This window comes from Pteropus medius, unplaced genomic scaffold (genome assembly GCF_902729225.1).
Source record: "Pteropus medius unplaced genomic scaffold, Ma_sr-lr_union100, whole genome shotgun sequence".
In the NCBI taxonomy this organism is placed as follows: Eukaryota; Metazoa; Chordata; class Mammalia; order Chiroptera; family Pteropodidae; genus Pteropus; species Pteropus medius.
In genome coordinates, this window is record NW_024354500.1 from 29,730,768 (window position 1) to 29,757,514 (window position 26,747).

General features: G+C 34.1%; 1 protein-coding gene across 2 annotated transcripts in view; it reads right to left on the reverse strand.

The window, feature by feature from the left end:
* Nucleotides 1–11,003: 11,003 nt before the first annotated feature.
* Nucleotides 11,004–26,747, reverse strand: part of HCRTR2 (hypocretin receptor 2) — a 112,297-nt gene continuing 96,553 nt past the window's right edge. For both annotated transcript variants that reach the window (XM_039853087.1, XM_039853088.1), the window contains exons 5-7: nucleotides 16,134–16,354; nucleotides 13,395–13,516; nucleotides 11,004–11,407 (exon numbers count right to left, since the gene is read on the reverse strand). In XM_039853087.1, the coding sequence (XP_039709021.1) occupies nucleotides 11,178–11,407; nucleotides 13,395–13,516; nucleotides 16,134–16,354 (573 nt within the window). In that variant the 3' untranslated portion in view covers nucleotides 11,004–11,177. The remainder of the gene's footprint in view (nucleotides 11,408–13,394; nucleotides 13,517–16,133; nucleotides 16,355–26,747) is intronic.

Genomic DNA, 26,747 nt, shown 5'->3' on the forward strand with positions numbered 1-26,747 from the left:
AAATTGAAAAGATATATTCATTTCTATGTATATCACATTACTAAAAACCTAGATGTCCTCAATACATAAATAAGAAAGAAAATGTGGTATTAATAATATATATATTATATATAATGGAATATTATTAAGCAATGAAAAATAAAATCGTGCTATTTGTGACAATATGGATGGATCTACAGAGTATTATGCTAAGTGAAATAAGTCAGAGAAAGACATATACCATATGATTTTACTTATATGTGGAATGCAAGAAACAAAATAAATAAATAAATAAAACACAGAAACTACCTACAGATATGGAGAACAAGCTGACGGTTCTCAAACAGGAAGGGTGTGGGATGGAGAAAAAAAAGAAAATATAGATATTGAGTCAAATATATGCTTAATTGTCCAAAAGTTAGTTTTGAGGAGGAAAATCACCAAAATAATAAAAAAGGAAAATTAAATTTACTGCACACTGCTATAAAAAAAATATATCAGCACTGAGATTTGTAACATCAATTTGAAAGGATTTAAATGGATTCAATATTTTAAAACTGTTTACCGGGAAATATTTTTAAATAAAAATGATTAAAAAGAGACTTCGTGGCGTAGAAGGTTACCAAACTCCACCCTGGTGTTCCTGAGATACATATAGCAGGGGTGTTCACTCTTCAGTTGTGACATGGGCAGAGACAACTTGTTATTCAATCAGCTATGGAATTATGAGCATAATCTCTTCCATCGAAGCCACATTTAGAGAGACTGGGACTCAAAATCTGCACTTGGACCTTGGTCATGTACTTTTTAATTCCAAATCTTCCCTCTATGTTACAGGTTATTAATTTTTTAAAAGAAATCATTCGCTAAAATCTGTAAACTTAAATGTACTTGTAGCTAATTTCAGTTTTACTAAACATTAATTTCTTTAAATTCTTATAGTTTTGCTTGTCTTTTGTGCTCCCAAACAGATTTATTTGTATTTATTTGTTTCAAAAATAATTTAAACACAGGATAAAAATTAAAAAATTAGAATGATGGGGAAAGGAGGCAAATAAGGAAGAAAGTGAGGCTACATGGGGATTAGTTCATAATGTTAGTCATGACTTGTTAAAATGTGAGTGAACAGCTTAACGGATTTGCTTCTAATCCTTCTAGCAGGCAATATGAAAATTGAGCACAATTTTAAAAAATAGCAAATTGTGCAATGTTCATAAGATGAAAGCAAGTTTTCCTGGTATTAGGTCCAGGTAAAAATTTTTCCTTGTGTACTCCTTGATAAGATACCTTGGAATGCCATGAACGATGCCCTCAATACAGTTAAGTAAACGCAGTAACATACTCTTAGTGCTCGTCCTTAGAATGCTTCTCAGTGAAGAGGGCTATCATCATACCAAAGTACAATAAAACATAATGTTTATATTACTGTGTATATGTATACTGTAAATAAGAAGGAATAAAAGGACACAGCTCCATATGGGGATAATATAAGGATAAATCTTAAAGTAACTGGAGGGGAAAAAAAAAAGGTTGCATTTTAGAGACAGAAAATTCTCCAAAAATATTATTTCCTGTCATATGTTTCAATATACAAAGGACAATAGTGAGTTCTGTAAGTTTTTCTAATTATCTTCTAATTATCTCCAGTTTCTAAAAGACCATTTGGAAGTCTATTTATAAGTATGTGCAAAGTGACACCATCTGGTGATGGCAGAAAGAGTTTTGTTTTTGCTTATAACATTTTTTGTTATCAGATATTGTTACTTGAAAATTTGTAACTGGGGGAATACCCCTGAATCTCGACAAGAACTATGTTAACCAGAAAAGAGCAGAGCTATATAATTTAGCTTTCATGAAACTGAGATTGTTTTGACATTTTCTAAAAATAAGAAGCCAAACAAGGACAAAGTCTTAAATGAAATGCTGCCTATTCCAGTCAGAAGTGGGCAGGAAGGCTCACAGACTACAAATATTCTCCCAAGATATGATGGAGTCAGGTCTAAAATAGAAAACTGAGCAGTTGATCCTCTATAGTCCGAGGGAATAAATCAGTGGTCAAATATCAGCCTAGAACAGTTGAATTAGAATTCCTGAGTTTCACCTTAGAATTAACTAAAATAAGGTATTGGCCAGTGTCAGGGGATCTGCATTTTTAACAAGAATCTCAGGAAATTCTGAAGCAGAAATGGGTTGGTACTCCCTGCCATCAAAACCTGGCCACAATAATTTTAGTTTGGAAATAAGAGATAATCATATACTGCAACCATCTAACAATGTCCCAGTAAATCACAGATTTCCCAGCATTAAGCATCATTATGTTGATATACACTCCCCCTCCAGTTTATCTGGTTGAAAAATAAAGCACAAACATAATTGAATAAGGCATCTTCCTACACATGTGACCATGATTTACACTAGCTAAAATCCTGGGTCAGAACCATCAAATTGTACAACTCTTGGTGGTGGCCTCATTGGGACATAACTATACAAAATAATGATGTTTATTTAAAATATTTTATTTAAAGTTCTTTTTGATGGTGGTAATTAGAAAGCTATTTCACAGGTCTGTTTTGGATATTCTGAACAATAATGTGACTTTGTCATATGCATATACAATATTATCATTCTGTGCTATGTAACAGGGGAAGAGATCCTATATCTATCACATCTAAATATTGTAGTAAATCAAAATTTTCAAATATTTAAAGGAGGGGGCAGCACTCTTTAATGTGTTATCTCATTGGAAAATCTCTATAGGGAAACATCTTGACAGATCCTGAGACTTGAGAAAATATTGTGCTTCAGATCCTGTAGAAGAATCACTGGCAGGGCTTACCTACACTCTTTGAAAAAGAGATAGGGAGGTGGTTTTGGTTTCCTGAACAGGTTACATTTAAGACTGGCTTTAACCTGCCTGTGAGTTGTTGATGAGTGATAAGCATGAAAGAGTCTCCAAGAATTGAGTAGAATGCTGGTAGCTTTTGAATCACAGATTTATGTTAATGGAATGAGGGAGATATTTTGCCTTTCTCAATCTCAGGAACTCCATGATCTCCCTCCATTCCAGATATGTGCAAAATAAGTCATTATGAGAGCAGAATTCTGGGTCAAGAAGGTAGGAAGAAGGCCCCTTTCAACAGCAAGTGTAAAAAACATTGAGTATCATTTAAAGTTAAATATTCAGATTCTACTGGTAAAATAAAATAAAACAAAATTATGGTTTATAGATGCTTCCTTATAATAATACATCCTAAAGGCCTAGACTAAATTTTCAAATGAAGTAAGCTTTTAGAATTGGTAGACTACAGATGCAAGGATGGATACTTACTTACTTTGTGAAGTAAAAAGAAAGATATAATTTTCTAATAAAAAATATTTTAACTAATTAAGTCATTTTAAAAGCCCAAATGTTTGACAGAACATATGGAGAATCCTCCTCTTGGAGTAGGAAAAATGCAATATGATTGGTTTTATAATTAAACGAAGGGAGCTCTGCTGACTTTTCATGATGGCAGAGGATGGCAAGGTAAGTTCTACTATCACAGCAGCTCTCAACAGCAGGAACGAAGAGTCCCAGCTGCAGATGCATTTGAAATGGATAATTTACTATTGTTAAAAGATGAATAAATAAGGAAATTATTAATAGTTAGCCAAGAAAAAAATGAGATGACCTACTCCTGCCCCCAAACACACACAGTTAAAAGCCAAGATTGGACAATAAGAAGAGTTGTAGATGAATCGCACAATCAAATTAGGCAAATTTATATGGTCTTAAAGAGAATTCATAAATAATGAAATTATTTTAAGAACAGCTTCTGACGCAGGAGAAAAAATAATAAGGACTGATGATAGCAGAGATAGGGTGAAAAAGTGTTGTAATTAACATCATGGCAAAGTTTCCACCTAGAGATGTGAGTCTCTGGAGTGCAATCTCAAGTAAGAGAAGAGTGCTGGCTCTGCTGGCCTGGCAATCTAACTCAATAAGGCTTTTACACCTTGCTCAAAGCATTTGTTTTCAATGCTGCAGGAGAGCAGGCTCTGAGTTGTATGATAACTCTCATGATGTTCATTAGGGCAAAAAGTAAGAATTTTTTTAAAGTAAATCATATCTGGTAGTGAGTGCAATACCACCTGATGGTCTTGTTTTTCTTTGTGTGGGGAAGAAGTTACATCCAGGATGGGACTGATGAACTGAGATAAGATAAAAGGGTCAAGAATCCAGTAATCTCTTTGGAGTTGAGAAGGGAATTTATAGTATAAACATAAGTGTGACATTAAAGGATGTGTAAATGATTGTTGCCTCAGAAGAGACTATTCGAGTTTTGCATTTCAGAGGAGAATCTGTTGTCATAGGAGATGATAAGGTACAAAATGCTGCCTATGAGCTGCATTATGCAAAACTATGAGAGTGGTTTAGTGAAGAATGATGAAATAAAAGTGTTTCCCATAAAGGAGACCAAGGAAGTATAAAGCTGGATTCTGGGTGCAACATCTGCATGGATCCAGGGCTGGAGATTCAGACTTCAAGCTGGGTGTTAATGTACATGAGTGAAGGGACCCACAAAGGGACCAGGTTTTACTTATGAATTGAAGAGTGGTCATCTGGGCCTATGATTGGTGAGAAGGATAATGTTGGTATTACTTCCAAGGGTGATGGTGGCTTGAGAATGGGAAAAGGTGTTCTCAATGTGTGGCTTAATTTTAGTAAAAAAAAAGAAGAAGAAGTATGAGTGGTATAGACTCTGAAAATATAGGGTGTTGAGTGTTTTGTTCTCAGTGGAAAGGAAGCCTCAGAGGGCACATGGAAAGAACTGAGAGAAAATGGAACGAAAGGATGAAATGGGGAAAAAAGTGGCATGCGATTATTATTAATTCATTAATTCAAGAGGTATTTATCAAGTGACTTCTATATGCCAGGCACCAGGGATATAGCAGTAAACAACACTGTGGCATCAAGAGCCTTAGATTCTTATTGACTATTTATATGAAATTTTGGAGGAGATAGGCAGTTTACAGATTTCTTCTTTTCACTTGTCCCAAATTGCTATAACCGTATGAGTGTTAGCTAGCTACATAAGTGAAAGAAAGAAAGAGAGAGACAGAGAGAGAAAGAGAGAGAGAGAGAGAAACTGGTCTTAGGGAAAAGATTATCTAGAATAGCAAATATATGGAACCTAGCTATTTATAAAAGAATGAGGAAAACTAGCCATCAAACTAAAAGATATAATTTGAGAGGATTAAACTAGATGAAAAAGGGAAATCTTCAAAAGGCTGGAACATTAAATTAATATATATTGTGAGTTATTCTCTGACTAAATAACGGAATAATGAGTGATCACTCAGTTATATATCACTTGGTTATACACACACATGTATACATATATGCATATGTGCTAATAATACTCCAAAATGATCATTTTTTCCATTCCTTAATATTCTGTGTGATCTAGACAAAGCTTTATGAACAAGTTCTCCACTTTGTCTATGTAACCGTATAAGGAGAGATTTTAAATCTGTGTCCCTGTGGAAGGAAACGTTACTTCTTTCTGGAAACGCTCTTATCTCATCTGCGATAAATTAAGCTTCATGTTGCCATGTACTGCTAAGGATTTTCCAGTCCCACAAACGTATTGTTTATACCATTATCCCTTTGAGAATTATCATATTAACTCAAACATTGTCAAATTAATTAGAAATTACATAATAAACAAGTTTGTATTTTTTTAAATCGAGTATTATCTTTATGTTATTGCCTAGAGGTTGGACTTATGAAAAGTAATGGCTAGGATAGATGTTTTGTTTCAAAAGTTGGCAAAAGCAGTACCTCCTCAGGCATATATCCCTAGCAACCTGCTGTGACCTTGCCCTAAGAGTCTCAGAATTGGGATACTTTCCAAGTTGAGGCAGCAAGCTCAGCTGGAGTTTGGAAAGAGAGCTCATGCAGAACCAGAAGACCACTGATAAACATAGATATTCTGGGAAGAAAATAAACTTCTATTAGATGTAAAATTGTAAAATTTGGGGGTATAATAATGTCATTTTTTTTCCCTTTTTTCTTGAACTCTGCTTCATTTGTTCTCAAATTAGCCACTTGCCATTGATTTACCACAGGAGATAACGGGTACCTGAGGCAATGAGTCATATTTATGGACTGAGGCTGGGCTGAAGGAAGGTCAGGGAACTCTGCAGGGCCAGGCAGGCTGTGGGGAGAGGTCAGCCCATGCTTAGCGTGAGGGTAGGACTAGGGGTTAGGACAACAGCTCAAGAATGAGAAAACAGTGAAAGGGCAAGGTCAAAGAGGTGCCTTAAGAAGCTTTTCCCTGTTACACTTCCTCCCATTCATGGTCGCTGGTTTACAGGAAGTGAAGATGGGTGTCCTCTCTTCATGGCTGACTCCAGGAGGAGGGGTGACCAAGTACCTGGTCTGTGACAATGGATTACTCAAAGCGAAACATCCCCATCACTGAAATAGCTAGTCTTTCTTGGGATTTTACTGTGAGAGTTTCACTTTGTCTTTAGAAAGCACTCCATCCCCAAATCACATTTCACTAGGAGTCGAGTATTTACCTCACTCACTTACTTTGGCTCCACTTTGATACAAGTTAGAATTAACAGTGCTGAATAAAATGGGTTTTTAAATTAAAATGCTTGGTAGTTGATTCTGTCACTTATCAGAATTATTTAAGTAAATGAAAAGCAGAAAATATACATTTTAAAATTTATCATTGAACTTAAAAATTCAGTGATATATAAGTTTTTCATTAACCCCCCAAAATATTGCTTAATTATATAAATGCCATACTTACTAGTCAAATAATAAATTGAAATACACAAGGCCTTCATTTACTCTAACTTAAAACAAGATTAAATCTCTTGATAAAAGCTCCAAAATTTCATGGTCTATGTACATATGTGGTTTTACATATTTTTTATGAAATATTTCTGTATTAATCTTAAGTATCTTATAGTAACTGATCTTAAAACAATATTAAAAATCTTTTATATCATGATTATCCCTGTTTATATAAACTTATTGGGAATAATATTTTTTTTTATTAAGTACTGACCCAGAGGGCTTAATTCAATCCTTAACTGCAAAAATTTGACACTAGTTATGAGTGAATAGCCAACTTATCTAATCAACAACAACAGGATTTTTTTATACAACAGAGAGGACAGTGTGAATGTGATTATCAAATTCAATATGGTTTTTACTTAAAACCACATAATGAGCATCCTTCACAGTAGTTGGTATGCTATCACATTGAATCTGATAAAAAAAAATTTCTTCATGAAGACACAGTAATCAATCATAAAGAACTTTAAATGTATAAGATAATTGTTAAACAAATGACATTATGTTTCACAGATATGATACAATTATAGAAATACATTTCATGAAAAACTTAAACACATTCAAATTCCAAAGAAAATTTAAGGTAATAGAAATACGTGGCAAGTGGGAGGGAGCTTTTGGCCCCCTCTTTAATTGCAGTAGTTCTCTAGAAAACAATCTCCTTTGAATTTTGGGAGAGAACAGTGTTTTTCATGCCTTTGAAGTTCATTTTCTGTGGTACATAAGATAATAGAATAGACTTACATTAACAGTTTTTTCTCTGTTTAAATATTGACTCTAAAAGTATCTATTATTTTGCTTCATGCCATTTGAAAACTAATTGCACATAACCTAATGGAATTTACTCTTTTATTTTTTGACTTGTAACTTATAGGAAGTAGAAAAGTAATCTGTTGTAAAATTAACTAGAATTGAAAAGCTTTCTAAATTGTAATAACTATCCAGATTGTTTTTGAAATGCAATTGATTACTATTATGATTTATAACAAGTGTGAAACATTCTATTATTATACTAATATTAAAATAATAATAGCCCTCCTCACAATTTTTGTCCATAACCATCTTTGGGGTTTTTCATTTTGATACTTCAGGTTTATGTATATTCAAACTATATTTTATAGGCATATTTGCCTGTATCTTCATTAAAATAATATACAGTAGGAATGAAATTCAATATTGTCCCTAATACTTTTGCAATTAACTCATCAATGATTTGTAACAGCTATTTAATATCTGAAAAATGCTTTAGGTCTTGGAGAATTTAGAAGTCATTTTCCTCAAAAACTGAAGTCATAGTTTGCCAAGAATAAATAAATTTGGCTGTCAAACTTTTCATGGATTTGTAGAAATTCAGAAATAATGAAATTCAAATGGATTTCTTACTAGATAAAATTATTATCTCATCCTATCGATAACAAATTTCGGTAACACTAATGACATTTTTTATTAAATCTTTGAAATAGACAAAAAGAGATACATATTCTATGTGTAGCATAAAACAGTCACAGCACATTTTTTTTTATAAGAAGTCTTCTCATTTGTGTTTTTAGCACATAATGAGGTAAGTAGTCGACCCTTCGTTCTATAAAATGGGCAGATTTGGAGACCACCTGTTTCTTCACCATTTGATCCATTAAGGTAAGAAAATTTAGATCCAAATCTCTTAGAATTCCTGTAACAACATGTTGACAATATGCACAATCTATTATTCCACTCCTGCAGTCTCTTGTAAGTACTGGTGTTTGTTTGTTTTTCCTTCCAGAAAATATTTACTCTTAGAAAGTGTCTGCTTCTGCAAAACTTAGCCTTAGTAAGTATAAATAAAATTAGAAATTTAAAAGTTCTTTGTCACCAAGTAGCCATAAAGCACACAAGGGCTTTAAAACCAGCCTTCTTTCACACTGCACTGGTAACTCTAGGACCATTGTTTCATAAATCATAATCTCTTTGAGTGAAATGACAGTGAGTGGCATTCAACATTCATACTCAGCCTCTTCTTTCAGACCTACAACCAGTAGTGATGATGATGGTCCTGCTGTAGATATCTGTGCAGTAAAATACTTTATTTCACATGGGCTAACAAGCAGGTGCCAGGTGGTATTATTTGGAGCACTGGTTATCAAGTTTTAAGGTACTTCAGAATCACCTTTAGGGCTTGTTAACACACGGATTCCTGAATACCACTCCCCAAGTTGCTGATTCAGATCTCGGATAAGGTGGAAATCTGCATATCTAGTAAGTTCTCAATTGATGCTGATGTCGATAGTTTAAGGACAACACTTTGAGAATCACTTATTTAAAGCAAAGGAATTCTGACTTCTGAGTCTGTCAATCTGTCCTTAGCACACAATCTTGCAATTGCTGCCTCTGAGCCTCTCTCTTTTTCTCACTCTCCTGCTCTCTCTTGCTCTCCCTCTCTCAATCTTTCGCCTCACACTATAAATAACTAGATAATTAGGGTCTAAAGATTTAGCTCTTACGCTGAGATATTACTTAACTCTTAAGGCTTATTACTAATATTATCTGAAGTTCTCTTCAAACTAAAGTGCTAGCTTCCAATCTCCTTTTACTCAACATAAATAAGAAAAAAGTTCTCAAATGTACAACTCTTTTAAGGGGGAAAAAGAGTTATAATACTTTGTTTTCACTGATCTTGTTTTGATAATTAGCAATATAGTTTCAATAAACCTTAAATGCAAGAGTAGTTTTTGCTTCGAGTAGTAAAAAGCACAACGTAATCCCCAATTCTAAGATATGAATATGACTTGTGGATGATTTGGTTGTATCACATCTTTCTGAAAATGATGAGTTGGGTAAAAGCATGAAAATAACAGGATCATATTTATCTTCTATGAAAGTCTGTCTTTAATATTGTTTTCCATATCTTTTTTTCCAATAAAATAAGAACACCTGCTACTATAATATGAGAAAAGCAACTGTTCATGAACATATCTTTTACTTTCAATTCAATTTTAAAGTGAATGTTTGAATTGGAAGAATTTTGCAGAGGAACAAATTTGAAATATTCAGCGCTTTGAACCCTAGAGCATACATTTGTACAAAATATGCTATACTCCTATTCAATTGTGTGTAAGAGCAAGCTCCTCCATTCTCCTGATCACCTGGCTTTTGGCCGCAGGTCCAAGAGAAATTCTCTGACATCAACTGTTTTACTGTAATTAAAGAGAAACAAAAAAGTGCCAACTTCCACTTGAGAAACAGCACTGCTGGTTGTTGCTTCACTGCTCTGCCAGTAATGGAATCTGTCCCCCATAATGCTTTGCTGCCCAGCACTATATCAAACTGTCTCCTTCAGTAGACTAGAACTCTTTTAAAGGCACTTTTACATCCACCCCTACCTCATTTCCTAGCACCTGCAGGTGCTTTCAGGTAGGTTTTTGATAAATGTTTATTAAATTTAAATAAATGGAAATGTTTACCATCAAATCTCAATGGCATTAACCGGTGCATTATAAGACCCAGCTGTAATTTAAGTGTCTACTATTCCTTTTCTTTGTAAATTGCATTCTTGCATTCTTAATTTAATCCACCAAGGCCAACTACATCATTTTTATTGGTTAGAAGAATGATGTGATTTTTATCTTATTCTTAAATGTTGATGTCTTAGAGATGGAAATTATTATGTATTTGTAGTTACTCTAAAATGTTTACTTTAATACTGAGTCTTACTGGCCATATGTTGAGATGAGAAATATTAGCGATGGTAAAGTTACAAACCTGAGAAAATCGTGTTGAGTGATAAAATTAAAGGAAAATAAAGTTTAATATTTGTAGTTTTATATATTTTTGAAAGGTATCTTGTGTTATCTAATATAATAAGCTATTTTGTATATAAATATTCTCTCAAATATCATATAATAATGACAGTCTGTGATTTTTTTTAAACTATAAAGTCAACTAACATGTCTGTTTTTAATTCATTTAGTGATTGCTACTTCTTTTAGTAGCTGAAAGAAAATCTTCAAATAACTCTTGGTAAGTTTTTAGCAAAAATTTGAATTTCAAAACTGAAATAACAATTAGAATTGGAAATGTTCGAACATTTAATTGACACAAATCATAATACATGAAACCAAAAGCGAAATATCCTGAAATAAATTCATTTGAAGGTTAAACTTCTAACATATTTAAATCAAAAGTTGAGAAATTATTTTAAACTGATGTTTTTATTTCCAAAGAGCAATAGATTTTTCTTTTTTAAAAAATGGGTCCACAAAGTAATTTTAGCTTCCGATTGCTAAGATAATAAAATTTCTGTGTACAGAGATTTTTTTAAAAAGAATCATTTTACTCAGATATCATTGTCATATGAATAAATATTCTACCAGTTTTGAAGCGGTCCCATTCCATTGGCGGCTGGGAGTGTGCTTATACTGGTGAGCACAACTTGCTCTGAGAGTTTTGATATGTTATCAAAGTTGCTGATCTGGGTGGTCAGAGACTTTCTACTCTCTGTGCTCGTTCGCCCCCTGGTGAGCCGATCCTCCTGGCGATGGTGAACTCCAAGGCAACAGCAAGAAAATGCAGCTTTAAATTCTTCTCGAAATTTTCCTGGCAAACCAGGGAGAACGAAAGGAAAAGGAATTGTGGTAAATGTTTTAACAAACCATGAATAGGGTACAACTGAGTTGCTCCCTTGAGCCAAACTAACAATGAGGTGCAACATTTTGCAAAGATGGGAAAAATAGGAAAAGGAAATTGCGTTATGAGAGGCTTGGTAGACTCTTGAAACAATGAGGTATTTTCATAAAATAATGAGACTGCTTTTCACGTGTGATATTTGGGATTTGTTTTATTCCTCTAGAGTCAAAACTCATATTTGTGAATATAGGTTATTTTTAACTAGTTAACTATAATAAAAGTGGTCATCAGTAGAAGAATGCCCAGAAATATTTAATAATTTCAAAAATGATAAAACTTATGTTGTACATAGCCAAAACTATACAGAAATTATCTCTGCATTTTACTCTGAAGAAATTGTTCTACTGAAACAATCAGTTGAATAAAATGTCTAGAAAAATATCTTAAAATATCTAGAAAGTCTCTAAAGTTTTATAATTGGCATAGACAGAACAACAAACTAAAGGAAAAATAAACAGCTTTAGAAGTTATTCCTTGTCTTTATGTTACTGACATGAAATTAGAGAAGTATGAAAATGAAACAATTACTTTTTTAAGGGTAAATGGCAGTGTTGGGAATCATAATTTCTTTTCTCTAAGCCTCAATTACTAAACTGGGTTATTGAGAGATTAAATGTGAAGATGAAGGTTAAGGGCCAACACAATAGCAGGGACATAACAAGTCCCCAGTGATCACCAGTTGCCTTTCCTGCCTCAGTCGTAACCACATAATAGCACTTTGGCTGGGTTCTGTGGCTTCCGTTTCAAACACTTTTCCCAGAAACCTCCTAATAGGTTTTACCTGCTTAGTACAAAGCTCGGGGCTTTAGTCATCCCTAACCCCTAAATGATTGCTTCCCCACTGCTTTCCAAGCCACAACTTCACATGGACCCTCTCCCTTCAAACACAGCATGCGAGCTGTTGTGATTGTCTCAGATCTAATGTAGTCTTTATTTTGAAGACTGGAGTTGAGTGTGGCATGGGAAGGCATAAAAAGGAGCAACTGAGTATGAAACAAACCTCACACATTAAATGTGAAATAAAACAGATCCAGACATATAGGTATACAAAATGTTTGAAAAAAAATGTGTAAAAAAGTCTAATTGACTGGTTGTCAAATATGAAGTTGGAAAACACACATAGTTTATTAAGTATGCAATGAAATAAACTGCTTACTCCTCCATATATAGTTATCATATATTTGTATGTAGAAATGAAAAATAGCCAACAACTTAGAGAAGAAAACAATGCACAGATGTAGCTAATTAAAACACAATTCTAAAAGTCAATCAGGCAAAATATTTGTAAATAAAACAATAAGTAGTTAAATGATTTGTATAATTGTATTGATTCCATAAACAGAAATAGATTAAATATGTTATAGGTGTGTGTATGTGTACGTCACTTAGTTTAGGTGTTATTTAAGAGTAACATCATTTTTTGTGGTTAGCAAGAAATCTTGAGAAAAACCTGAGATGTTACCCACAAGAAAAATGTAAATTTAGAAAATTATCTAAAAGTGGAAAGGTTCCAATTCAATCTCAATTAAACTACAAATGTTGGCTAAGGAAATAATATAGCAAGGCTGTTTTATTTTCAGATAAAATTGTTTTACATTTTTTATAAGTTTAATGGTCAAACAATTTGCTGTGTTAGTCAGTTCATACAAGTTTTACTCCTATTCCTATTCCAACATTACTTCTAAATTTTATGGGGGAAAAAAAATCCCTTAGATGATTTTCTCTGATGACCCAGGAAATAAGAGAAAAACTTCAAGACAGATTAGGGAAAAAGTTTCTCATCGTACAGCATCTAAGCTCTTCATACAGTTCGAAATTCTTCGAAACCTTCTAGCCGTTAGTCCCTCATCCTTGATTAAAACTGTGACTTATACAGAAGAAACAGTTGAAAACTCACCACTGAGAAAATTATAAATAATTGGGTTCGCAGCACTATTGGCATATACAAGCCAGTGTGAAAATGTAAACCAGGCATATACAGTCTCTCTGTCTTCGGTGTGGGTAAACATCCCAAATACTCTGTAAGAAAAGAAACAATGGGAAATCTAGTATGATTCTGGAGAATATCTTTTAAATAATGAAATTCAAGGGTGGACAAAGCCCTTGATAGAAGCTGCCTGACTCCTGTCCCCCTCTGCTGCAAGCATTGACCATTGATAGGTTTATGGCACCACAGCGGGTTTAGAATAACTTCTGCACCTGAACAAAACCTCTATTGCACAATTAATATAGCAAAAGTCTAACTGGGTCAGAGAAGAAGGACTCTCTCTTGTAAACAGCAAATGCAATATTTCTTGTGGGTAAGAAAATAGAAGTTGAATATATATTTATCTCCCTTCTTTCATTTTGTCTCTAAAAACAATTGAGCAGTGTTCGTTAATATTCTGTTATGCATCATTTAAAAAGCACTCCTAAATTGCAGTCTATAAGTACCTCTTCCTACTTTTTACTTGTGCCTTGATCAAAGAATTAAATTTCTTTAACTCCAATCTTCCCATGTGAAATTTGCCTCTGGGGCTTCTTTATACCCAAGAAAGAACTAGTTTTCAGTAGGCGAAATTTTGGCAATTTCTTAAAATGCACGAGTTTTAATTCATTTATTATTTTTAACTCTGAAAAATCTTTCATTATGACCTTTAATGGTCATTTTTAAGATCTGTTCCATAGTTAGAAATATCCCGTCTAATTCTATTCACTAGCCAACAACAGGTAAATTATGCTACCCGATAAATTTATAGGCTGAATATTATAATGCATTTCCTGCCAGAGATTCATCACTGATTGTGTGATTTGTGTCCATGACAGAAATGCTTCTGGAATAAAGTGATGCTCTATGGAGTACTGGAGTTTTACAAAACTACAATATGGAATGAAACAACATGGACAGATAGAATTAATAATATCTTATGATTTTCTACCTTAATATATCTTTGAAATCCTAGACAAATCAGAACTGCTTTAAAGAAGTTGGTTTTGATTAGTCAGGCAAAAAAACCTAAGTTTCAAGAAAATGAATATATAAATTTATTTGAGAAAGAAAGTATATGCAAGGGCTAACAAAGAAATATGCATTGGAAGAAAATGTGTGTGGTAAAGATAAAAAAAAATTCGATGTTATTTTAAAAATTTGTATTTTGTGGAAAAGAGCAGAATGCTCAAAAAATTGAAAAAAAAATCTTAAATTAAACATGGACTTTCTCCTTAGAAGCAAATTTACTTTCCTCATAAAGAAAAGTATTTAAGTCAGAGGAATAAGAGAAATATTATGGACAAGTAGGTATTTGGAAATAGTTAAAGAAAAGGTACAAGTGTTGAGATGCTGGAAATTCAAATGAGCAATCCAGAGAGCAGTAACTCTAATTTTCTTTGAATTTAGACTGACTAAAATAAAAATACATAAAAAAAAGAGGAGAAAATCCATCCAGTATCATAGAACATTTATAAAGTTCTTAAGGGCAGAAAATACCATCTAGAAAAAGACCACAATAAATTTATATAGAATTTCTGTGGTCAATAAAAATAAGAGGGATTATAAAAAGATATGAAGAGCAAAGCAGCTCATTTTCTTGTGTGCCAATATGTATATGAAGGACCCAAACTGCCGAAAATCTTTTACCTTTAAGATTGCATCGTAGTAAATAATATTACTAAACAAAAGAGTATTTTCCATTTTTCCTCCTTTGAAAAAGTCATGAAGCAATCAAAAACAAGGGCCAAAGAGAATGAGAGATCTCTGCAGCTGATTATACCACCTTTCCTACGTGTGACTCCAGCCAAAGCTCTCTCCAGAGGCCCCAGCTGTGAGAACATGATATTGACTCTGAATCAGGGAAAAGTGAGAGCAGCAACCCTAGTTTTAGTTCTAAGTCTATTATGAACAGAATTAGTATTACCTTGGGACCAGTCTATGTGCAACGGTTATGATAATTCTCAATAAAGTTGGCTGGCCGTGAAGTTCAAGTGTACCATTGCCCCTGCGTTGGCTATGTTTCATTGGTCAATTGTTTTAACTTAATAGTGTGTCTGCACTGTAACAAATAACACATTTTCTCTCACTGAAAAATTTTGTGCTGATTTTTATTAATATTCACACTGAGCTTGATTCAATGACTTTAGGAAATGGATTTTCTTTCTTTCTGTTTAAACATTCAAAACATAGTATGTGCTGTAGTTTCATTTTTGTGCGTGTGCTCACAAATGCACTTTTAAGTAAGATTATAATGCTAACAAAACACTCTTTAGATAGAATTCTGTCACAATTCCTTTGTCTTTAAAAACAACGTTTTGGAAAACCCATTTGTTCTGATCAAAAGAGAACTACAAGCTGTAAATGAGGCTTTTTTTTTTTGCATTAGAACTTTTTTCTGCATCTAAGGCTTAGCAATTAGCTTGAAGAGGTCAGGGGAACATCTGTTTTATGTCTGCCATTCGACAGAGAATTTGCATGGACAAGAGCATTTACAGTCTGAGCACTCTAAAAGGCTGCCTTACCTGTTGGTAACAACGACACAGAGTTATCTAGCCTGACAAGCTATCTAGACAGAGGGTTTAGATTTTCCTCTGGCTTAAAAAAGCAAGTTCTTAAGAACCACGAAATGACAGGTCACTTTATTTTCAAATAATAGGTGAACTTTACCTCTTCAGCACATTGAGGATGCTAATTGGTAGATAGCAAATTGCAAACACCAAAAGCACAACCATCAGCATCCGGGCTGTTTTCCGTCTGGCTCGGATCTGCTTTATTTCAGCAGCCACAGCGCTAATCCTGGACTTGGTCTGCTGTCCTGGCCCTCGAGGCTGTGAAACAGGCTGCAGGGGCTTCCATTTTCTCTGAACTACAGATGAAGTTCCAGGGATCTGAAAGGAGGGGAGAACCATTTTTGTTATCTAACTTAGGAAAGTTCCACTTTGGAGAAGTAATTATAAGACACTGTAAAGAGAGTGTCCCAGACGCCTGTGGTCTGAGAGGTTTAAGGGCCTGTTTCCCCAGAACATTTGCTGAATGGAGCATGTTCTTGAGTAATACATTTGAGTGCCAAATAGGAAAAAATAAAGAGTTGAAATATCACCATTTTGTCAAGATCTAAAGAGAGCTGCAAATGGAAAAGATACCTCTTTATAAAAAGAGAAGTTATAATTTCACACAATGAAATATTATTCAACACTATAAAGAAATTAGCTATCAAGTCTTGAAAAGAAGAGAAGAAACTTAAATGCATTTTAATAAGTGAAAGAAGCCAATCTGAAAAGGCTACATACTATATGATTCCAACTATATTACATCCTGGAAAAGGTAAAACCATGAATACACTAAAAAGATCAGTGGCTGCCAGGGGCTGAAGTGGGGAAGGATGAGTAGGCAAAGTACAGAGGATTTCTAGAGCAGTGAAAATATGCTGTATAATACCATAATGATGGATTCCTGTCATATATTATACAATGTATTTAGATACATTATCCAAACCCATAGAATACACAACATTAAGAGTGAACCATAAAGTAAACTATAGACTTTGGGTATTTATGCTGTGTCAATGTAGGTTCATCAACTGTAACCACTCTTGCAAGAGATACTCATAATGGAGAAGCTGTGTATGAGTGGAGCTAGAGGCATATAGGAATCTCTGTACCTTCTGTTCCATTTTGTGGTAAACCTAAAACTGCTCTAAACAAAACAAAACAAAAAAGAGCAAACTCTTAATTAAAAAAAAAAAAGAGAGAGAGAGAAATAAATACTGGGGAAGAACAGTAAAGGTATGACAACCATATTATCTTTTTAGGAATTCTAGTTCAGCTGAGATACTTAAGTTTAAAGAGAAGGAAAACCTAACAGGTCATTGCAAAGGTAACCTGAACGGATTTTTCATGTTTCAATACTGCCATCTGCTGCCAGATTGAGAGATAGAACTTAATTACCTATTGCTTTTTATTAGGTTTTCTGTTTCCCAGAGTTGGCCAATGCAAACCTTTATATGAAGAGAATAAACAATAAAGAAAATATTCTCTTTGTTGCTTACTATGTATTATGAATTTGCTTGAAACAAATTTTATGGTCTGGCATTTTTAACATGCATACAAAAACACTGGGAATCTCTTGTGATCTTACATTAACATTCCAAATACCTGGAATTTGTAAAGACAGCTATTCGACTTGTATTCTTCCAGGTCTTTTCAAGTTATTTGATAATAGCAGGGAGTCCCTCCAAGTATAATATTTTCTTAATTATAAGCTCATGAAGATTGATAGGGTTTAGTGAGCAAAATAATAAAATTCAGCATGTGCATTTTTTTTAAAGGGAAATGTGCCAGCAAGTATATATATGGCCATCTTAGTTCTATTAAGATTGTTCAGCTGTTGCTTTTATGTCTGTGCTGCAAACCAGGACAAACCAATGTGTCCCCGTGGTCTCTCAGAATGGATTTTGGATGGATTATCTTGCTTTATACATCACAAGATCCAAGTCTATTAGATGATCTTTGAGAACAGAATTTTACTTTGATGTTCAAATAGATAAAATTAATATATGGACCTTTTGACCATAACTATTTTATCTCAAAAAAGAACAAATGAAGTTAGTGAAAACCTGCCCTTAAATTGAAAAAAAAAAGGAAAATTATTTCTCTTCTGACTCTATATGTCCTGTCATGTAGACTGACCTTTTCATATAGTGGTGGCCCTATTCAATATCCTTATCCATTGATAGGCAGGAGATAGAAGCTGAGAATCCTTCCTCTTCTGTAAGTCTCTTTTTAAATAATTGAGGAGAAGCTGTAATGGATGTAGAAAAGTTCCAGAAGACTGTCAGCATGAGTAACCCTATAAATATCTGCTAAATGGCCTTGAACTGTTTTCTAAATGATCTCTGAGAGATCATTAAACTTTAGCAATTGTATTATTGAGTGCTCCCCTGAAAGAAAAAATCAATATCCTGAATCTGATGACTTCTGCAACCATCAGAAACAGAGTTCTCATAAAGAGAAACTGCTACAGGGAGCATGGCTATGGTCCCTGCAATCTGAAAAAAAAAAAAAAGCTGTGATAACATCCCCTTTTAGGTGATGATCTATATAAGGATAGAAGATATCTAATCCTGCACTTACTTTGAGGATACATATAAATGTCCCCATCGATAAATTGTGTATATCTAGAGAAAGTCAGCATAATATAAGTATAAATCAATAATATTAACTGAGCACTAAGAACTATGCATAATCTTGAGTAATTGTTAATGCATTCCTAAAAGTAAATTATTAGAAATTTTATCCTATAGATCATCAAGCAGACATTGAGAAGGATTAAATAAAATATTCAAGTCTACATCCTTAATAATTGACATGCTGGAATTTGCACTCAGTTCTGTTTGATTGCAAAGCTCATTTTTTTCTCAAACTTCAACACAATTTGATATGAAAGCCAGGAAATTTTTAAATATATGCTTAGATATACGAAAGCAATAATAACAATACAAAAGGGCTTTGAAAGATCCGGCTTGCGAGATTGTGCATATGGGAAGGTCTTTCCCCCGCTATGTCAGTAAGGGCTCAATAATCTCTGGAAAGTGTACGTGCTCACACACACACACACACACACACACACACACACACACACGCCACTTTATTACCATTATAAATAAACTTTTTAAATTATCTTTGACATAAAAATATATTCTGGAAAAGGTATTATTACAATTATTAATTGGAAATATATAAATAATGGACCTTGAAATCTGCTCTGTCTTAAGAAGTATTTGTGACCAGGATAACATAATCAAAAAGGCAAACACACTGCAGACATTAAAAGGGAATAAGAGGATATTATGAACAACCAATAAGTTTTCAAACCCAAATCAAATAGATAAATACTTTGGAAAATAAAGATTACCAAAACTAACACTGTATTACGAACCTTGCTACAAAGAAACTTTAGGTCCAGATAGATTTGTTGATGAATCCAACCAAACAGTAGAGAACAAATAATACTAATTTTATTCTTACTTCTTCTGAAATTCAAAGAAACAATAACATTTCCAACTAATTTTATGAGGCCAGTTACCCTAATAATCAAAGATACGACAATGAGAAAAAGAACTCATTGACCAAATATCTCTCATGAATAGTGATAAAAAAAACTTCTTAAAAATATATTCTCAAATCAAATCAAAAAGGTAATAGATATCACTCAACAAATTGATCAGATTTATTATAGCAATGCAGTGTTGGTTTAACATTCAGAAATCAGTGTAATTTATCCTATTAACAGAATAAAAGAGAAAAACATCATCTCAATAAAGGAAAGGCATTATAAAAATTCAATACCTTTTCATGATAAAATTCTCATTAAACTAGCAAACTAGTAATAGAAGAAAACTTTCTCTACGTGATAAAGGGCATCTATGAAAAGCCTTTAGCTATTATCCTACCCAGCGGTAAAAGATGAACAAACACTTTTCTCTAAGATTGAGAACAGGGCAATAAAGTCTTCTCTTACCACTTTCTACTCGATAATTGTAGTGGAAGTCCTAGCCAGTACAAGGACATAAGAAAAACAGGTAAAAGGCAGAGAGATTGAGAAGGTATTATTGCTTACAAAGAAAATCATAAAAAATCTACAAAAAAAAGCCACTAGAACTAGTACATAAATGTAGCAATGTGCAAGACATAAAATCAGTAAACAAAAAAAATTGAATTTCTATATACCAGCCAATAAACAATTAGAAAATTAAAGAACACAAATTTCAACAGCAAAAACATGTATTCTTAGGGATACATTTAACAAAATGTGGACAATATATGTATCCAGAAATTTATGGAAATTGCTGAATTAATATCGAAGACCTAAATAAATGGAGAGACCTAAATAAATGTTCATGGGTGAGAATACTTAATATTGTTAATATGGTACTTCTCCCTCAAATGGATCTATAGATTCAGTGCAATAAATTTCATTCCAAATAATAGCGATCTTTTTGTAGAAATTGAAATAGTGATTTTTTTAAAACGTTCATGATAATGCAAAGGACTTGGAATAGCCAAAACAATTTTTAAAAATGAACAAATCTGGAGGACTCGTATCATCTGATTTTTAGACTTATAATAAAACTACATACATAATATGTGTGATTGTGAATATTTCAGAGGAAAAAAGAGGATAAGCCTGATATATAAAATTTGCAAGTTATCTCATTTTAAAAAAAGTGCTTGGAAAAGAGATCACCTAAAAAATGGTATAGAGTTCTGAAGGAACCTAGTAAAGAGTCATTTAATGGCCAAGGAACAGGGTATAAATAAAACAAAGAGAAGCAGAAAGACTGGTAGGAGGTCATGAGAAGGGAATATATGAACAATGAAGCTGTGAACAGCATTGCTCAATGCTGGCAAATGATCAAGCAAGAAAGTTTTAGAAAAGATTTTTTGGAAATCATTGCTGACTTCAGTGAGCGCTGTTTCACTGTAGTGATGGAACTTGAATGAAATAAACTGAGAAATCAATGGGGGTGGCCAGTGTTAAGAAAAGGGAGCCAACAAATACAAATGTCACATATTTTATCCAGGAGAAGGAGAGACAAGGAGTTAAGTTAGTAGCTGAAAGCATATGAGAGTTTGGATGATGGCTTTTTCTTAGGAGTCAGTACTTAACAGGAGCACAGTTCTTTGTCTTTCTTTTCTGTTCTTTAACTCATTACCCACTTTATTATAATAGAGTGCAATTGATAGTTGGTAGATGCTGTCTCACATGAAACAATAACCTCCTTATAGTAATCTGTCTGGCAGAAACAACAGGACTTTTTCTTGTTCCTTATACCATTTGAGGAGGATTGTGTTAGAAGACCCAGTGACATTTTTTATGCTTACCTTTGACTTTTTAAAAAAATTTTATATTTGTATTTTTTTCATTATAGTTCACATACAATATTATATTGGTTTAAGGTGTAAAGCACAGTGATTAGACATTTATATGTGATCGCCCCAATAAATTCAATACCCATTTGACATCATGCATAGTTATTATAGTACTACTGACTATATTCTCCATGCTATATTCTACATCCCCATGACTATTTTGGAACTATCAATTTGTACTTCTTAATCCTCTCCCCTGTCACTCACCCTCCCACTCCCTAGTGAGACAACCATCAAAATGCAGTTTCTATGAGATCGTTTCTGTTGTTTGTTTGTTATCTTGTTCTCTAGCTTCCACATATTATATTTGTCTTTCTCTGTCTAACTTATTCCACTCAGCACAATACCCTCTAGGTCCATCCATGTTGTTGCATAAGAAAAGATTATATTCTTTTTTATGGCTGAGTAATATTCCATTTTATATGTGTGTGTGTGTGTGTGCGTGTGTGTGTGTATACACATCTCACCTCTTATCAATTAATAAACACCCAAGATGCCTCCAATGTCTGGCTACTGTAAATAATGCTGCAATGAACATATCGATTCACATGTCCCTTTGAAGTAATGTTTTGAGTTTCTACAGATAAATACCCAGAAGTGAGATAATTGAGTCCTTCTTTGTCTCTTGTTATAGCCTTGGTTTTAAAGGCTATTTTGTCTGGTATAAGTACTGCTACCCTAGATATTTTTTCTTTTCATTTTCATGAAACATCTTTTTTATTCCTTTACTTTCAGTCTGTGTGTGTCTTTTGATCTGAAGTGAGTCTCTTATAGGCAGCATATGTAAGGGTCTTGTTATCCATTCAGCCACTCTATCTTTTGATTGGAGCTTTAATTCATTTACATTTAAAGTAATTGTTGATAGATATGTAGTTATTGCCATTTTATTATTCATATTTTTTATTTCTTTTTTCTTCTTCCTCTTAAATAAGGCCCTCCAACATTTCCTATAATACTAGCTTGTGATGATGAATTCCTTTAGCTTTTTCTTGTCTGGGAATCTCTTTATTTATCCTTGGATTCTAAATTACAGCTTTGTTGGCTAAAGTCATTTCGGTTGTAGGTCCTTAATTTTCATCACTTTGAATATTTCATTCCAATCCCTTCTGGCTTGCAAAGTTTCCGTTGAGAAATCAGCTGACAGTCTTATGGGAACTCCTTTGTAGGTAACTAACTGGTTTTTTCTTGCTGCTTTTAAGATTCTCTCATTATATTTAACATTTGGCATTTTAAGTATGCTGTGTCATTGCGTAGGCTTCTTTGGGTTCATCTTGTTTGGGACTCTGCACTTCCTGGGCTTGTATGTTTATTTCCTTCACTAGGTTAGGGAAGATTTTAGTCATTATTTCTTGAAATAGGTTTTCAGTTTCTTGCTCTCTCTCTTCTCCTTCTGGCAACCCTATGATGAAAATGTTGGTATGCTTGATGTTCTCAGAGGACCCTCAAACTATCCTCATTTTTCAGATTAATTTTTCTTGCAGCTATTCTGATTGGGAGTTTTCTGCTACCTTATCTTCTAAATCACTGATTCGATCCTCTGCTTCATCTAATTTACTGTTAATTCCTCCTAAGGTATTCTTTATTTTAGTTATTGTATTCTTCAGTTCTGACTGGTTCTTTTCTATGTTTTCTATCTCTACTTTTGTTTTCTATATCTTTGTTAAAGTTCTCAGTGAGTTCATCCACTCTTCCCCTAAGTTCATTGAGCATCCTTATAACAAGTGTTTTGAACTCTGCATCTGCTAGATTGCTTGTCTCTATTTTGTTTAGTTCCTTTTCTGTAGCTTTGTTCTGTTCTTCCATTTGAGATATATTTCTTTGTCTTCCCATTTTGGCTGCCTACTTGTGTTTGTTTCTATGTATTAGATAGGGCTGCTTTGTCTCCCATTCTTAGTAGAGTAACCTTCTGTAGTTGGTGTGATGTGGGTCCCAGCGGCACAGTCTTCCCTGGTCACCGGAGCCATGTGCTCCAAGTAGGTTCTTCGTATGAGTTGTGTGTGCCCTCCTGTTGCACTTGAGCCTTGGTTGCTATTTGTTCTTCAGTGGGAGAGACTGACCCTGGGACTGATTGGTCGTGATTACTGGAGGAGCTGTTGTGCAGGGGCTGATTCTACAGAGCAGGAGTCATTTTAGCAGGGCTCTGGTGACTGCCCTGTCCACTCTTTGGGTGTATTGTTCTCAGATGTGATCCCAAGTGTGGTGCTCCAGCTCAGACTGAAGCTGACCACTGGGCATGCAGCCCAGGGCCTCCTGGGAGGGGCCCTGCTGCAGGCCAAGTTCAGTTGCCCTGCCTGGGGCCACCTGATATGAGCGACCAAGCAATCTGCAGATGGCTGCCACCCACGCTGGGCTTGATGTGCCTCATGAGGCTAAGCTGCAAATAGGCCGGCTGCCAATGGTGCCGGGCTTGGGGCTGCTTAGCAAGAGGCACAAGGCACATTGAGACCAGATGTGGCTTGTTTAGGTTTGTGAATGTTTGAGAGATTTTATGAAAGTCTACTGCATGAACCAAGATAGGCCATTTTGATGGAAGATCTACTGGAAGTGTCTTGGGAGGGCTCTCGCATTGGTCAGGGGTGGAGTCTCAGAGAATAATCAGGGGGAGGTGACCAATGTTAGCTATGTTGATGGAGACTCAGGTATGGTACCCACCTAGGTCTGCAAGCAGGTGGAGGAGGGCTCAGCAAAGGAACAAATGCCCTTTACCAGCACTTCTATCCAAGAGAAAGCTGCCCCTCCAGCCCTTGTCCTGAAGCCAGACAACTCTATAACTCCCCATATGACCCTGGCACCTCTCGAGCTGCTGCCCTAGAGCTAGAGCTCAGAGCAGGCGAGTCCATCCCCAAGTAAGTCTGTGACTCCTTCAGCACTCTGTCTTACTCAGCCACAACCTCCACCCGTGTGTGGGATCACCCTGTTTTGTGTCTCAAAGTGGCCTCTTCTGTGTGTCCTTGGTTGTAGAACTTCTGTTCAGCCAGACTCCAGGTGGCTCCCAGCAATGGCTATTCTGTAGTTTAGTTGTACTTTGATATGGTTGTGAGAGGAGGCAAGCACAGCATTTACCTACTTTGCCATATTAACTGGACACTACCTCTGACTTCTTGACAAGTTTTGTTTTTTGTTTTTGTTTTTTTTTTACCCTGGCACTGCTCTTTCAGAGTTTAGATATACATACTAAGTTTTATGATGAGGATCATAACTATTTTCTTTGCTCCAGCTCTTGACTTTATCTCACAGTAAACAGCTCTACTTTCAAATAGTACAAATAGCTCTTATAGACTACAGCTGCTCTCCCTGATCCACTCACCACCACCCACTGACCCATGCCTCTTGTCTCTTGTCAGTTCCCAGATCTGTTGTCTCTCAACATTATTTTCCATCATATGGTCAATTAGCTCGTTTTTCTTCTCCTCCTCCTCCTGCTCCTTTTTTGGTAGAAATTGGTTTCCCCTCTTTTCTGGGATCCAATATATGGTTTTCACAGAATAGTTCCTCATGTGCTTCTGAACTTCTTTGAAAGGACCTTAAAATTTATAGTCACAAAGAATCTTTGAATAGGTCCCATTATATACTTTCATTACATCAAAATGTCAAATTGTGTGTTTAGCTTATTCTCCTTCCCTACAGTTTCAGTAGAAGAATTTTCTAAAAAAATTTTTCCATCTTTATTTTATTTTTAAAAACATCATTTTTTCTTTTTTAAAAACAGATTTTTTGAGATATAATTTACATGCCATAAATTTATTCTTTAAAGGGATATAATTAAGTGGCTTTTTCATATATTTACAGAGTTGTGCAATTATCACATCGCTATCTAATTCCAGAACATTTAAATCACCCCAAAATAAAACTTCAAACCCATTAGCATTCACTCTCCACTGCCCCATTCTACCTCCTCTGACAACTACAAATCTTTCTGGCACTACGAATTTGCCTATACACTACATTTTTTTCATGTAAATAGTCTAGAATAATATGTGGTCTTTTGTGTCTTTTTTTTTTTCAGTTAACAATGTTTTCAAGTTTCATCTATGTTGAAGGATATATAAATACTTCATTTATTTTTATAGCTAAAAAATGGTATGTATATACCACAGTTATTTTATCCATTCATAAATTGATAAATATTTAGTTTACTTTTTCATTTTTGCTATTATGTATAACGCTGCTGTAAACATCCATATTTAAGTTTTTTTGTGTAGACATTTTCAATTCTCTTGGGTATATACGTGGAGATCAAATTGGTGGGTAACATGGTAATCATCTGCTTAAGATTTTGAGAAACTGCCAAACTGTTTTTCAGAGTTATGTATCATCATGGGTCTATTGAGATGATCATGCGATATTTGTCTTTTATTTATTATTTGTTTGTTTGTTTGTTTGTTTGTTTAATTGAATAAATGACTTAATTTTTTTTCCCCCGTCTACCTAACACATGATGATTTTCATGTGTTAAATCTATGTTGCATTGCTGAGCAAAATTACAGTTTGGTCATCATGTATAACCATTTTTATATATTAAATTTGGTTTGCTAGTAGTTTGTTGAGTATATTAACACCTATATTCATAAGTATATCAATCTATAGTTTTTTTGTAATGTCTTTGTCTGGTTTTAATAACAATGTAATTCTTACCTCATGTTCCCTTCTCTTCTATATTTTGGAAGAATTTGTGAAAGTTTGGTATTAATTTTTCTCTAAACATTTGGTAGAATTCAATATTGAAGTTCTCTAGGCTTTTCTCTGTGGAAAGTTTCTTCATTACTACTGTAGTAGGTTTATTCAGATATTTCTAATTCTCTTTCAATTTTAGAGGTTTGTGTCTTTTTACAATCTTATCCATTTCTTCTATTATTTAATTTGTTGGCATACAATGGTTCATAGTATCACCCTATTCCCTTGCTTTTTAAAAAACTTCTGTAATGTCTATGGTTATTTCTCTCTTTCACTTTTGATTTTAGTAATCTGAATTTTCTGTTTTCTTGGCTAATTTAAGTATCAAGTTCTGTTTTTGAGTTTGAGAAATAAATGTTTGTCATTATCTCTGATCTTATAAAAGGACCAACTTTCAGTTTTATTGACTTTATTGTTTTCTTTTACTTTATTTACACTCTAATCTCTATTATTTCCTTCCTACTATTTGCTTTGATTTTTAATATTTTTTCTATTTCTAATTTCTTATGGTAGAATGTTATGTTATTGATTTGAGACCTTTTTTCTTTTTGAATATAGCTATTTAGAGCTGTCAATTTTTCTCCAACTGCTTCTTTACTGCATTTCATAAGTTTTGATATACTGTTTTCACTTTCATTCAAAATATTTCTAACTTATCTTGTGATTTCTTCTTTTA